Source organism: Grampus griseus (genome assembly GCF_964374135.1).
Source record: "Grampus griseus genome assembly, chromosome: 3".
NCBI lineage: Eukaryota > Metazoa > Chordata > Mammalia > Artiodactyla > Delphinidae > Grampus > Grampus griseus.
This window is the reverse complement of record NC_139019.1, coordinates 110,180,213-110,195,971: the sequence shown is the minus strand read 5'-3', so window position 1 is coordinate 110,195,971 and position 15,759 is coordinate 110,180,213. Positions and strand designations below refer to the sequence as shown.

General features: G+C 54.3%; 1 protein-coding gene across 1 annotated transcript in view; it reads left to right on the top strand.

The window, feature by feature from the left end:
• FSTL4 (follistatin like 4) overlaps positions 1 to 15,759 on the top strand; it is a gene marked incomplete at its 3' end in the record, with an annotated part of 428,849 nt that overhangs the window by 283,122 nt on the left and 129,968 nt on the right. Inside the window, exons 4-5 of the mRNA XM_082651059.1 lie at positions 1,688 to 1,881; positions 5,490 to 5,613. Of these exons, the coding sequence (XP_082507185.1) occupies positions 1,688 to 1,881; positions 5,490 to 5,613 (318 nt within the window). The remainder of the gene's footprint in view (positions 1 to 1,687; positions 1,882 to 5,489; positions 5,614 to 15,759) is intronic.

The following is a 15,759-nucleotide window of genomic DNA, read 5'->3' as shown; positions in this document are numbered from 1 at the left end:
GCAGAGCCCAGCAGGCCGCCACGTATTCCCCTGGGCGTGAGTGTGTGGTCGTGGGACACAGCCACAATTCTCAACGCCGTACAGACTTGAGAATCGGGTTTGCCAACCAGGGGCCCTACGAGCTCCCAGGAATGGATACCCTACAAGGCCAAAGAGGGGTGGGTGAGTTGTTCTTGTCAGAGCATAGAAACCCCCAGAGAGCAAATAGATTTGATTATATTGAACACAGCAATTGATTTTTTTCTAAATAAACATGCAGGAGGAGAGTAACAGGTATCTGTTTCTGACAAGAATCAATTGACCCAAATTGGAAGAAAATCTAGAAACACAAACAAGCACAAGAAAGTGATTGGACCATCCAGGCTTGTCTAGGGAGGCAGGGAGAGAGACAGGCTTCCCCACCAGCACTCTCCCCACCAGGCAGCTCCCCTGTTTGTTGCTCTTCGGCAAATGTGGTTCCAATAATGGCAAGGGGGAGAGTAGCTATCATTTTATGAGCCCTTACTTGGTGCCAAACCGCTGCTGTGCCTTTTATGTGCGTATCTTATTTAACCCTCCTAACAGCCCTGTGTGGGAGGCACTGCTCTCCCCACTTCACAGATGAAATCACTGAGGCACCTTGTGCAAGGTACACACACGGGCAGCCACAGAGCTGGGACTCAAACCCGGTGGACTCCAGATCCAGTGCGCTCCAGCACCCCTGAGCTATGACCTGGTGCCCTAAACTGGCCTTAGAATTAGGGGGACGAGCCCCAGGCCCCAGACACTCCCTTCCCAGCAGGGCACTGGCTTCACCCTGGACTGGATGAGGAGGAGTGCACACCCCTGCTCCAGGGCTCAGCAAAGCCAGGTGCTGGAGTACATATTCCATCCCGGGAGGTGGGGAGGTGGGGCCAGAGAGGCTCTCCCGTTCGCTAACAACCAGCAGCCTCCACTCACGGTGCAGCCCTGTGCGGGGAGCATCCTCATGGCCTGTTGCCAGCGAGATAAACTATGTCATGAGGCCTGTGACAGTGCGTCACAGGCCTCATTTGCCAAAACACTGTGTGGTTCGGATGCTGTGGACCAAGCATGGCCATGATAAAAGGCCTAAGAGCAACGGGCTGTGCGCTTTGGTTTTAATTTTGTAAAAGCTGCCTTTTGTGTCTTGGTCGTAGGCTTGTGTACTCATGTTCGTTTTGAAGTAATCCAGCCCTGGGAGTGTACCTAATTAACTTAAGCAGGGCTTATTAGTCCTGTTAACTGGAACTCGCTAATCTATGAGACCAAGGATTCCAAAGCAGCCTTTAAGGTAGGATTAAGGCAAAGATGAGCTATTACAAAATGGAATCGGGGCGGCTCTCCTAAAGCCGCTGTGGGGCTGTGCTGGGACTTCCCCTGGACGGATCTCCCCATTCCGTCTGGCAAACACTCTGTGTCTGGCTGTAGTAGGTGCTCAATAAACATTTGCGAGATGAACAAACAGGCTCCTTCCAGCATTTGCATCATGTGTAGCATGTATCCACTGCTCCATAAATATTTATGGGATGGACTGGTGGACAGACGGACGAATAGGTCTCATGCACTCCGGTAACACCCTGCACTGCACATAGTGAATGCCCAGTAACTGCCGATGGGTGGGGTGGATGAGGGTCTTCTCGAGACCGGGGGAGGAGTCTGGCTGCAATAACCCCATCTTCTCTTCCAGGTAACCCATGCACCATGGCCGACTACACCCGCCTGAAGAAGGCCCTCCTGGCGCTGCAGACCCGCCTGCAGCCACTCCATGAAGGGGACAGCAGACAAGACCCTGCTTCCCAGAAGCGGCTCCTGGTGGAATCTCTGTTTAAGGACTTGGATGTAGACGGGGACGGCCACCTCAGCCGCTCTGAACTGGCCCAGGTGGGTACGGCATTCGGTGAAATTGCATCACGGAGGAATCCAGTTTTCCATTCTGCGTGTGAAGGAAGAGAACTGGGAGATCCACATGGGGAGAGTCATTTGTAACCGTCTCTGTAATGGGATGCCAAGGAGGCCTTGCTCCTGCAAGAGAAAGCCACCTCCCGGGAGTCGGAGAGCTTGTGTTTAACACGTCTCGAGAATATCTGACAAACAGAACGATGTCAGTGTCTCCTTCCCACCAGCCACCGTCAGCAAATATTTACAAACAAGCTCTGAGGCACTCTCAGCTAGCTGGTGAAACACACACTGCACACCGGCTGGGCTCTGAGGGTTTCATTAGGAAGTAAGTCTTTTCTTCCTGAGTCCTTTGCTTTCCTCAGCAGAGAGGTTCAAAGGAAGCAGGTTTGGTTCCCACCAAACACTTCTGGAGCTGTGACCTGGGTGTCCCCACGTCCTCTCCGCTAGGACCTCGCCCTTTGCGGTATCCAGGAATCAGTAGCCCACACCCCAGCCTGCTGGCTTGCGGGAAGCCCTGTGGCCACCCCCAAACACTGCTCTTCCCTTTGAGAAAACACTTGGATGGGGCCTCCCTCCCAGACACAGCACACGTGTCCCTCTGTCCAGCTACAAGGTGGTACAAGGGCCTGGAGCATCTGCAGCAAAAAGAAGCAAGGAAGGAGCAACCTAGGGCACCAAGCAGGCCAGCTGCAGGGTGGGCCTGTTGGGTGCTGGTGGCAGAAAGGCAGGCTGGGTGGCCCCGAGGGCCTGAGTTCCTGCTCCTACTCTGCTTGTTTGTCTCTGAGGGCCTGGGGCCCTGGAGCCACACCAGGGGCAAAGATATGGAGGGAGGACGAGGTCAACCTCCCCAGGAAGGGTGGGAGGGCCTAGCAGCTCTGCCCCAGAAACCACAGAGTGCCCTCCACCAGAGGACAGGTAATAGGATGAGTCCCCACCTTTGATGCTACTTTAAAGAAATCCTTCACAAGGCACAGCAATGACCTCATCAAAGCTGTGACCAGGTCACCAGGAAGGACCAGGCTAGGGAGGGTCCTGACATTTATGGAGCACCCACTGTGGGCTCGGCACTAAGCAAGGCCCTTTACTTGTGATGTGCCCAACACAGATGTGTTCCTCACTCGGAGGTAGAATAGCTACGAACGCAGACTTCACGGTCAGACTGCCTGAGTTCAGGTCCAGCTCCAGCATTTACAGGGACCTAGTGGGTCTAGGCAGACAGCTTCGCCTCTCTGTGCCTCGTTCCTTGTCTGTGACCGTCGCAGGGTCCTCAGGAGGGTTAGATGAGCTAAGACGTGAAGGTCTCAGCCTAGTGCCCAGCACGTGGCACGTTCTCAGTAAGTGACAGCCGTCAGCATCACTTCGTCGTCATCACCTTTATTGTTGTTACTATTTCCTCCTTAAACCTTTCAGCCACCCTTTGCTGTGTGGTAGGTGCTAGTGTTATCCTCCCTTCCCGAGTATTTTTAGATGAGGAAGCAGCTCCAGGAAATCAGGAGACTTGCATGCAGAGTGTGTACTACCTAGAACATGGTGAACTAAGACAAAACCCGGGGGTGGGGGGGTGGGGGGGGGCGGTGAGTGGACCTGCTCTCCTCACGGTACAGGGGGCTCCCTGGGGGGAGGGCTCCCACCACAGGCTCCACCTGCTCCTCTCCAAGTCTGTGGGGATGACAGGTGCCCATAAAATCTGAGTACACAGCAGTTATCCAGACGCTTCCCCACGCAGGGTCCCCTTCTCAAGTCCAGCCAGTCCAGAGCCTGCTTCCAGGGAGTGTGTGGGGAAACACAGATCCTAAGGCGTTTGCAGACCTGCCCCTGCTCACCCACACCTGGCAGCCTGTGCAAGTCCATCCACGGCCCGCACCCCGGGAGGCCTCCCAGGCACATGCCAGCCTGCATGTCGCCACTTCCAGCAACACTCAGCCCCCAGCTATGGCTAAGAGCCCAAGGGGCGGGGCCAGGGACCCACAGGTGACCCACGCCGCTCTGGGGAGAGCCCAGGTCCTGTTAGTTACGGTTACCTGGCTTACCTAGCCATCTGGCGATTCGATTCCCCGCAATACAGGCTGTGCGGGGAGCCCGGAGGGCAGGCGTTTTCTCCTTATTTAACAGAGGCGGCTGTGGGCTCTTGGTGCCCCAGGCCCACGTGGCTCCCGGTAGCTGCCAGGTAAACAGAACCTTCCTGGGCGCATTGCTCTAACCCAGCAGAGACATGCCCCGAGGCACCTGAAGCCATTAACAAGCATGGTAATTGGACTATGATTTCCTCTTTAAAATTTAATGTGTTTAAAGTACATTTCATAAATCTGCCGCGCAGGGGCCAGCTAAAATGGGCCTTTCCTTGACACTGAATCAGAGGCGTCCGGGAAAAACTCGTCAGTCCTATGAAAAGTTAATCAACTTCCAATACAGAAATAGATAAAGGGAAATTTCCATCTTTGGAAGATTGATTTCGGGCGTTACGGTTGATCGCCCTTTTATCGAACACTCTTGCTTGCTGGGTGAAGGGTCATTTTTTTAACATTATCACATTAAATTGCATTTAACATAGCAGGCCCAGCTGAGACCGTTAAATAAAGAGGAAGTGCCTCTGTTCCCCTCTCCCCACAAATGTAAAATCATTTTCTTTCTTCTGAGATTTCCTTCTGAGCATTTTCCTTGCAAGACTCTAGTTCCAGACACACGTGCCAAAAGGTGACTGGTCATGCTGGGGAGACCTCTGCCCTGTGGCCCAGGCCACATCCAGAGAGGAGTTCACAGGGGCTCCCCCCTGGTCCCTGTGACAGAATCCTAAGGGTAGTGGTTTGTGTTCCTGGCAAGACAGGGCAGGCAGAGACGGGGGCCCAAGCCTAGGTCAGTAGAACGGCAGTTTCCCCTTCCCGGGGGGAGTGCTGTGGCTAGGATGTGCTGCCCTGAGATTGGAGTGGGCTGGTGGAGGCGGGGAGGGGAACACTGATGGAGCAGTGACCTTCCAGCTCTACGTAGCTGGGAGCCACTGAGTTCGGCCACTGTTTGCTGGGCTTATTTGATCAGGCCCCTTCTCTTCCCTGTTTCCCCATCTACAACGTGAAGGGGTAGATCAGGTGACCACAGGATCCTTCCCACCTCAGACTGTCTGGGGTCTGTTTGCCCAGGCAGGGAGAAGACAGACCTGAATGCTAATCCCGAGTCGGCCCCAATCACTGGGTGACCTTGGGAAAGTCCCTTCCCTCTCTGAGCCTCAGTTGTCTCATCTATAAAATGAGAGAATCAAACGAGACAATACCAAAGAGATTTTGATGCTCCTCATGGCCCACCGAGCTGTTGCTGGAGTCCCCACACGAACACACACACACACACACACACACACACACACACACACACACACACACACACACACACACACACACACACACACACACACACACACACACACACACACACACACACACACACACACACACACACACACACACACACACACACACACACACACACACACACACGCTGGTGAGCACAGCCCCACCCACTTGGCCTGAGCCATTTTCCAGCAGTGCCCACAGCTCTGAGCTCACTCCTGGTTCTAGCCTTGCTCCCTTTCTCACCCGCAGCACATGCTGAAGGAGCAGGGCCTGGAAGAGGACTTCCTGGGGTGCTCACCAGGCGACCTCCTCCGATTTGATGACGACAACAAAGACGGCCTCCTGACCCTCCATGAGTTCTACACAGCCTTCCGTAAGTCAGGCCCCAGTCGGGGCTCGCAGTGGGCAAACAGACATTCCTGCACCAAAATGGTGTCAGGGGCCTGGAGTCTGTCCTTGGTTGTTTCCAAGATTGGCTTCTTCCATAGGTGAAAGCAGTTGAATTTGTTTTGCAACAAGCCTGAGCTTTAAGGGAAGAGTAAGGACGGTAGGGGTCGGGGGGGGGGGCGGGGGGACTCGCTCTGCTCCTTTTGGATAAAGTTGCTTCGCGCTGTTGCTATTGTTTGAGGGACCCGGGACTGCGACGTGAGCACGGTTAGGAGGGCACTGCCTCACATCGCTAGGGGATTCTGTGACTGCACATGGCGGAGCGGATGTTAGGGTTCTCCCCAGGCAGTGGCCTGGCCCCATCAGGGAACCCTACCTGGGGGTAAACCCTGCAGGAGTGTGCTGGAGGCTTGGCCAGGCAGGAGAGGGAACAGTCACTGTGGAGGATGATGAAGAGCAAGGGTCCTGGTTGATGAGAGGCAGGGGAATCCCTGGAGAAGAAGAGACAGGGGGTGCGCTACCTAAAAACGGAGGAGGTGCCCGGAGTGGACCCTCTGTGGGGTCGCTAGTACATATGGCAAGTGGGTAGGGCAGCTGAAGGACACAGGTCTTCTCCCTGAGGTGCTGCCCCAAGACATGACCTCGCGCCAGCCGTAGCTGGGGCTGGAACAGGGCTTCCAAGAGATGCGAGATGCAAGAAGGAGCCCCAGGTAACTGCAGACAAGCTCACTAGGAGAGGAGAGGGAAGGGTGATGCGGGGGCCCTAACCCGAGACAAGAGGGGACATTCTTGGCCCCAAAGAGTTGAAGTCCCTGTACAACAGACAGCATTCAGGCTCTGCTTAAAGCAGGTAATGTGTGTGCCCTGTGTGAGGCGCCCTTGGACGTGACCTGCAAGCTCACGGCTCCTAACTGCAGGCCCTGGAACTGGGGGAGCAGGAATGAGATCCCCAGGGTGCCCTGAGTACCCTGAGCCCCAGGTCCTGGCATCCTCGGCCCCGGCCCCAGCCTGTACCTGGAGTTCCATTTTCCAGGAAGGTATTCCTGCTTCGTGGACATCTCTGTGTGCTATTCCAAACATTCACAAGGCCTGAAAATCCTTGTGATCTGTTGGCAGGAAGAGCTCTTGTGGCAGATAGAAGAGGTACTCATGTGACCTAAGAGGAGAAAAATGAGTGCGATTCTTCCCTGTGGGAAATGTCCCTGAGCTTGTCGCAGGCGGTGCCTTTCCAGTCCACGACGTCCCTGTTACCAAGGCCCAGAGTCCAACCCCCAGTTCCCGGGCTCTGCTTGATACACGGTGACTCGGTGTGGCTCCCCAACCTCCTCCTTCCTGCCCACGGCTAAAACCCATATCTGCATCTGGTGGTTCATAATAAGGTGTGAATGGCTGTAGGCTCAATCTGCTGTGGGAGGGGTTTGCTTTGTGGATTGAGGAGCTTATTCCATGAAATAAATCTCTAAATTTTAGAATGTCTGGAAGTATCAGCAACTCCAGAGACCTAGCTCGTGAGACGATTCTTAGATTTTTTCAGGACTTTTACCAACAAATGGTTGGTAGCTTTAAATCGGCCATAGTAGGAGTGTTTACAACACAGAAATCTACACCTACACAGATGCTGCAAAAGGGCGAGGGTGCTCTTTCCCCTCTGGAGAGCCCATTGCTAGGCGCTGACCTGCACACGCTGGACGAGACCCTCCCTCCCCTCCTGTCCTCAGCATTCACCTCCCGCAAGCTTCTCTCCATCCAGCTTCCCCAAACGGAGCCCTCTTGATGATGCCATTCCCACAGGACGTGAACAGAAAGAGAGTAGACGTCGGGGCAGATGACAGGGTGAGCCGCCCTCCACGTCAGGGAAGCAGCAGCGTGCTCTCTGGGGGCAGCTCTGAGACAGTGCCTTGTGCGCTCAAGCCCCTCTGAAAAAGGAACTGTAACGAAAAAGATCAGTGCTTTTTAAGAGCTGGGGGCCAAGGCTGGACTTCAAGGACTTGGGGGATACACTGAGCATCGCACTCAGATGTCCCACGATGGCATCGTTAGGCAGAGAAGGGCACTGCTTAGGCACCGTCCTGGTACCCGGTGCCACAGAAGCCTCTAGCACATGAGCCCGCTCCATGGGAATTGGTCTGGGACCAAATAGGAGCTAAGGGTCTACTTTCAAGGAAATGGCAGCATCCCTGTTACCCCTGATGAAAGAGAAGCCCTCCCTGGCCTCCCTAGTGAAGGTCATTATGCCTGTGGAAAAGGAGGGAAGTCCTTGCTTCACCTCCAGCCATATGTCCCATGCACAGCAATGTGCTGTCTGTTTCCCTCATTCCTGGGTTATTATTTGAAAAGCTTTATAATCACCGTTTTTAAAGCAAATTAGATTCTGCTGTCGCCTTGGACTTGTTTTGAACCGGGCAGCCAAACCATTCATCACAGCCCAACCCAAATAACAGATATGCAATAAAACGTAAACTCACAGCCGTTAAGGAAGCTGCAGCACGAGTTGACCCTGCCACAGAGGCCTCACAGTCAGCCACTCGGAGCGCACGGGATCAATGGTCTTTCAAAGTCACAAGAACTCTAAGTTCCCGTTGCTCTGGGAATGGATTTATGGTTCAGTGAATGTTAAATAGGAAATTGAAATGAGACATATAGGTACAACTTTTTAACCAGAAATCAATAGGCATTAAAGAAATCTCCCTCAAACTCGGAAAGTAATATCTGAAACATTTCAGCAGCAACATCTTGGGTTTAATTTTCAAAACTGCCGCTGACAGTCTGGCAAAAGTTGAGGCTTTAAACTTGTATTTTTTAGGCTCTATTTTGCCAGGATCCTTGAGTACCAGGCAGGGCAGGGTCTGTGGGGTGACTCCTGGCACAGACTCGGCCGCTCTATTAAGGGATGGGTCTAGGGGAGTTTTCCCTGGAGAAGTGGGTTGTACTTATGAGTTTTTGGTGTTGCGGGTGGATCTCCTAAATCGCGTCTTCTCGTGCAGCTGGCGTAGCCCAGGCTGGGCCGGTGTTTGCCATTGTCTATGGATGGCTGAGGGCAATGCCAGGGACCCTAGGGCTGCTGGCTGCCGCACTCAGTTGAACGGGTTCATGATGGGGCTGCACCTTCCTCCTGGCTTTGCAGAACAGGTGACCCTCCCCTGAGGAGGGCAGAGGACAGATCCCTTAGCCGTGGAAGTCAGGTCAGCCTCTTTCTGTCAGAAGGTGGGAAGGCTGCAAATCACCCATGTCTGTACAGTGATGGCAGTGGAATAGGAGGGTGACCTCCCTCTCTTCCTCTGTTTATCATCCAAACGTTCTCTTCAGGTTGCTTTTGGCTTTCCAAACCACAGGCTGATCTCGGAACTAAAGACACAGTGTCCCCTCCGCACGTGTCCCCCACCCTTCCTCCCCACTCCTCCCTCCCCATCCCTAACAAGCCCCAGAACCTCAGAGACCCAGGCCCCAGGATTACTGGTAAGCATGGTGCATGCCAGCCTGTCTGTTCATCTCGATAAATAGATCTAAAAGTTGCTCGCTTAAAAATCTTTCTCATAATGCATGTTTTTGCACTTTTCTGAGTGCTTGGGTTGGGAGCATGGGAAAAACATGTTACTTTAAACGAGGATTTTTCTCTCACTTTGAATTCATTACAAGTTCCTTCTGCTTTTCAGAAAAATACTTGTCCTTTTCCTACGAGAGCAATGTGCTGCATGCCAAGGAAGGGTTTGCGCAGCTCGCGGTGCAAGATAAAGGGCTTCCCGTGTTAACATCTGGGATCACAGGTGCACAGTGTCCAGGAGGAATACCCGTGTCAGGGGGACTGCAGGGAGCTGATTGTGTGAGAGTCAGATGCCCTCCCTCAGCTCCAGGCAAGCAGGAAGGAAAACAGTGATTTAATCTGATTACTGCAATACCTCTGTATCAGGGCAACTCTGTAAAACAGAGGAGGTGGTCACTTGGCGAATTTACAGCTGTTTTTCTGCCATTGTTTCTGCGTAATGAAAGGATGGTTACGGCTTCACCTCGCACGTCGTTATCTTCTGGAATGAATAATGCCTGCCCAGGCCAGACGCCGTGCCAGACACGTTATCTTAGTCAGCCCTCACAGCCACCCTGTGATGGCAAAACAACGGCAACCATCCCTCCCCCAAATCTGTCCGGCTCTTTATCCATGTAGCGTGAGTTCAGACAGGAAATTCAGCCGGTAAGGATACCACTTTATCCTACTCTGTTCATTTCCTTAGTTTGGGATAGTCAATAGCAACATTTCAGATAGCATGGGGTTTATCAGAAGTTTTATCTGAGAATATTTGTCTCTTGAGTTTGGAGAGCAGGAGTAACCTGCGCGCGCTGGTGTCGGTGTTGGCGGATGCTAAGACCATTAGTGTGACGACTCCCCAACCCCAACGTGTGTGATGCCTCATGCAGGACTTGCAAATCAAGGGGCAAAGAAAACAGATTCCCTCTCTTGGTCCCTCGTTTGCTCAAGGGCGTAAAACAGCTAAATTGGAGTGGCCACTGGAGGGAGGAACTGGAAACTGGTATCAGAAGGTGCTGTGAGTCTCACTACCCCCTGCCAGGGACTTTCTCCTCACCTCCAGTGGAGAGAGGGGCTCCAGAAAGTTTCCACGCGAGCTTCAGTGCCCCTGAAGCCAATGTCAGTGTGCCATCTGAATGCTTTTTTGCTTGTTAATATTGCTTTAGTTAGTAATGAGCTCTTACTACTTGAGTCATATAAAATGATATCTGACATTTATCATGTGTCAGCACTGTGATTATGTCCCAATTTTACAGATGAAAAAACTGAAACTCAGAGAAGTTAAGTAGCTAACCCAAAGTCACACAGCCAGCAGGTAGGAGAACCCAAATGCCTGGTTCCAGAAACATTTCATGCATTTAAACACAGGTTGCAACTCATCAGCATTCTCCATTAAGGAGAATCTCACTGTCCCCACCGTGGTTTTCCCTGAATTTCAAGTCCCAGCTCAATGGTCTCGTCCTCCAGGAAGTCTTCCTTAATTTCTCTCCTCTACCAAGCCCCACACGCTTTCCTCTGTGTGCCAATAGCCCTGGGTTCATCTCTACACGGAAATAAGACTGTGGCCTGGTGGTTGAGTGTGGACTGAGTCAGACCTTGTTCAGATCCTTGTTCTGCCACTTACTAGCTGCGTGACCTTGGACAGGTCTTTACCAGAGGTTAAGCTGAGCTTCAAGTGCCTTAACTATAAAATGGGTATACTAGCCACCACACAGGGTTACTCAGCACTAAATGAGATAATATGGGTAAAGTGATTAGAATGATACCTTGTATATGATAGGTGCTAAGTAATCATTAGCCAGCTAGGTCAATGATGGAGATGATGACAGTGATGATAAAGATGTCTGTGTGTTCCCAGCCCCCGTCACTCTGTGCCACACTATTGTCATCTGGCCCCGTATTAGTCCATAGGCTCCAAGAGGCCAGAGGCTGTTTTGCTCACCATGTGCTCACGGCAAGCAGAGGCGTCCAAGCACAGTGTCACCAAGGGTCACGGAGGGCCTTAGCACGTCTCCGGGGTGGGGGGGCAGAGGAAGCAGCTTGCTGGGGCCTCACAGGTGGGATCACTGGTGGGGGAGCACCAGCCAGGCCAGACCAGGCCAGAGGGCACCTCCACGGACGCCCCTGATCTGCTGGATGAGTGACTGGGGTGTGAGGTGAGCCCCTGATGCCCACATGGGCCTAATGCTCCCTTAATGAAGACAGAAGCTGCTTGTCCCATAAAGCTCTCGTCCTGCTCCCAGGGCCGCTGACCGGCCGTTCAGCCTCCTCGGGACACATGTTCTGTTAGTCTGTTAGGTCACCTGCCTGCTGCTTAATTACCCCCACTCCCAACAACTATGTGTGCAGCCAAGGGGTCATGCTCAGACCCGCTCCTCAGCCCATAGCCACATGCCCAGCAGAGGCAGCAGACCCTGGCTGTGAGCGGTCCAGGCTCAGCCCCACGGCTCCTGCCCCGCTCCCACACCAGGAGGTCAGCTTTGCCACCTTGGTGCAAATCTGTGCACCTTGGAAAATAATTCACTAGTGTGGAATGTGGGTTTGCACTTCCTCCTAGACCCTGGCAAAGGCCCCTGCCGGGCCCCGCGGCCATCGCCCTCCCACCTAAGGCCACATCACAAAGCCAGCACCCACGGAGGAGGACACAGCATGCCCCGCTGAAAACTGGAGCCCCTGGCAGCTTGAGACCCCCAAGCTGGGCCCTGGCAGCCTGGGAGGACCAGCCTCTGGATCACAGCCACTGAGCACAGAGACCCCAGCTCCCTGACTCAGGCCAGCGCCAGAAAAGGCAGCAACACTGTTACTGGGGCACCGTAGGAAGACTGGGCACATCTGCCCTGGTGCTGGTGTGGGCCAGGCTCTGAAAGAAGGGAGCATCTGGGCAGGGAGCTTCTGGCCCATTCTCTCCACACAGGTGCACGGGGAGTGCAGGGTCCACTGAGTGAGGGGCCGGGCGGGCGACCAGAACACTTTAGGGGAGCCTGGCCAGGGCAGGGAGAGCACGCATGAGGAAAGGCACAGACACAGATGAGGAAGCTTAGAAGGAGGAAAACATTAGGTCAGCCAACACTCCCAGAGCCCGAGCACCAGGCAGGGGACACAGCATGAGCAAGACCCCCAAGCCCTGCCTGCAGGGAGCTTGTAGTAGTTGGGAAACAGAACCACCACCCAATACAGCAGGAGCTGGGACAGAGAATAACTGGGTGCAGGCTCGGCAGGGAGGCCTGCACACAGAACTGGGGATAACCGGGCAAAGGGGGAGGAGAAAGGGTCCTGAACAGATGTTGGGAGGGTCTGGTCCCAAATGGGGCAAAGGACTTGGAGTGAGTCAGGAGGCTGTCACGAGGTGCGATGGCTGACCAGTGGGGCCCCAGAGGGCAGATCTCGGACAGAGGGGCCGGGCCAGGAGAAGGCCGACTTCGCTTGGATCTGCGGGGGCCTACCCCAGCCGGCCGGCGGGCCTGGCAGGAGCTGCTGGGGAGTGGTGAGGCCCCTTCACTGCAGGTGCGCACCCTGCCTCCCCCCGCACCCCCCCCCCATACCCCATACCCCATAAGGCGCTGGAGAGAGCACTGAGCATCACGGGGAAAGCCAGACTTCACCTTGGAAGCCCTTTTAGCTTCAGATCTCCAGTGATGACTGTCAAGATGATAAAGTGAGCAGGGCTGTTGTCTAAGGTCCCAAGGAACTGATGCTCCAGTGCCTGAACTCTGTCCTTCCAGGCTCTCCCTTCTCTGTGAAAGTGGAAACACAGCCGAGGGCGTGCTCACCCCTCAGCCCCAGCTGGGCAGGAAAAGCCATTGGCAGCCCATGATGGGGGGGGGGGGGGCGGTGTTCAATGAGTGCCTTACCCCCATGGGGAGCCAGGGTGGTAAAATGGGGCCCCCAACACATGTATCAGGACTCTGGGGTGAAACAGTCTCGCCCGGCATCACACCATGGCGGGGTGAGTTCTGAGCCAGAACTGCTGCTCACCAGCCAGCTTGCCCTCTGCTAGTTTCTCCTTGGAATTTTCAAACCCAGATGGCCTCTTTCCCATCTCCAGTGGTTTGCTGCTAACAGCTGCACTATTGGTCCCACTTTCTAGCATTGTCTGGAGCTGAGTTTTCAAGCACTTTCCATTTTTAAAGATCCCAGCTGGAGGCTGTCAATGGCCTCAGTGCAGAGCAATTGAATAGTAGAAAATGAACTTGTTACAGGTTGTTATCGAAAATCTATTATATACAAATTGCAAAGAAAACTCATTAAAATAGGACGCTTTGGTGATTTTTTTTTAAGACCCTCCTCTTCGAGGGAGAGGCAGGGGCAGGGTGGCTGGATACCTTGTTTCTCCCTGTTCTGAGGTGAGAGCTCCTGGTGGCACTCCAGGCCAGGCTGTGGGTCTTATGCTCATGTGCCACCCAGCCAGCCTGACTTGAAGTTTTGCATAGAACAGAAACATTAGTAAATACTCAGAAATGGCTGCAGAGGAAACAAAAAATTTCATTACAAAGATATAAAATGAGAACAATTTAAATGTCAACTTTTTACCAGGATAGTACCTTATTGTCCTCATAAATTTCACTGTTTTTGCAAAACTTTTGTGAGGACTTCAAGGACCTAAGCGTGCAGTTAAGCACTGAAGGTCACATTACTGATTTCCAAGCTTGCTCCCTGGGGTTAAGGTGCTGGGAAGGCTTGGGATGTGAATGGGGGAGCTGTCCGGAGCCCAGATCTCCAAGGCGTTCCTCAGATGCCGAGGCTGCCTCTCAGGCTCCCGGCGAGAGCCCAGAAAGCAAGGCAGGCTGCCCCCCAGCTCGCGGCCCCCTCGTCCTACCGGCAACACCCGCGTGTCAGTGTGGATGTGGCCTGGGGGTGGTGTGGGCTCTGTGGCACCTGAGACCCCCGCGGTCTGAGGCGTGGAGGAAGCCTGCCTGGTATGTGCCTGAGAGGTGAGCCCTCCCAGGGCTGTGCGCCCCTGGGGAGGATACTTGGAGCATAAATCACTGTCCTGTGCCTTGTGGTCTTTCCTTCGTGTCTAGCCACCTCCTTTCAGGCTCTGTGACAGCGCCCCGCAAGACCTCCCTGGCCACTACCACTCTGTAGGCCCAGCTTGTGGGCCGGACATGGAACAGAGTGCTGGGGAGCGACGGGGCGAGGCCTCTGCTTACATGGGCACAGCAACCAACAGGGTGGGGCTGGGGGCTCTCGCAAGCCCCAGCACCAGGGTGGCCCCTGGCAGGAGGTGGACGGAGAGCCAGGCTCTGGGCGCAGACCGGACCTGGATAGGCGGAGGGAGTTGTCTTCTCCTGGGAGAGGAGAAGGGAAGGGCAAGGAACGCCCAAGCTGCTGCTGCCTGCCTGAAACAGGCATTCAGGCGGCACGTGAGGGGCTGGTCGGAGACCCTGGTGACCCATCCAGGTGTCCCCTGCACCGGCCACACCTGCTGGCTCGCAGGTCCTCACCTTATGGTGACTATTACTCAGCAACTCTCCAACCCCCAAAGGCTGAGGGTGCCTCCCACTGGCCCAGGGCCCAGCCCCTCCCCAGGCCCTGCTGAGTCCTGCTGGGCCTGGGACTGAGGGGAAGGAAGATGGTAGGTGGTGGATGTATGGGCGGAGCCCACGTGACCAAGAGTACCTGAACACAGGAAGCAGCAGAAGGGACGAAGCAGAAGCAAACCCCGAAGGCAAGAGGGCGAAGGAAGGTAGGGGCTGCGTCTGAGAGCAGGCAAGGTTGTTATTGCCCGAGGCATTTTGTTCCAGCTGGAAGACAAGGGAGTAGGAGAGAGAGACAGAAGCCTAGAGCTTTCCACAAGGTGGCTGTTCAGCCTGGCATATAGTAGGTGCTTGATAAACACCTGTTGAAAGGATTAACGACCACGATGGATTTTTCTAAATCTCAGCAAAGCAAAAAGGTTCAAGGCAGTTGTAGCCGTTCCCAGAGAGAATGCAGAACAGTCAGGTGGTTCTCTGGTGGTAGAGGTCATCCTACTGCCCACACGTGACACTGGCCGTGTTCCTCGGGGGTATTGGGTTATCTGGGTCACTGGGTTGGCAGAGAGTTGCCAAGACAGCTCCCACCCCTGCTGTAGTTCACTCACCCCTCTCCTGGTGGGACTTGTTTTTCCCCAAAAGCTGGCCCTCTGAGGGAGAGCGCAAAGCCACCTGTAGATCCCCTTATAACTACGGCATCTGACGGGTCCTTACCAAATGCCCCCTGGAGGCTCCAGGCTGGACGCTGTAAGGGGGAGGCCCCAGGCCAAGGAGGCGACTGGGATTCAAATGCCCTTCGCAGTAAAATGGGGACTCGGGAGGTGTCCCCACTGATGGAAGAGAACATGTTCCGATTCTGGGTAGAAGGCAAGCTGCTCACGGCCGTGTGCTCCAAGCCCCGAGTTCCTGCCTCAGCGCACACAGGACTTGGTGGGGCTCTGAGGGCCTCAGACCTTTGCCTCCACTTCTGGACTCTGCTCTTGTTCTTGGACCCGTGGCATCCAGCCTGGGACTAGGACAAACAATGTACATTACCAGTCTGTTGACCTGCAGGAGGGCTCCGCAGAGGTCCAGGCAGGAAACCAGTTTCATTCTCCTCTGTGCAGACTTTCCAGTGAATCCTGAGGCTTCTCCTGCC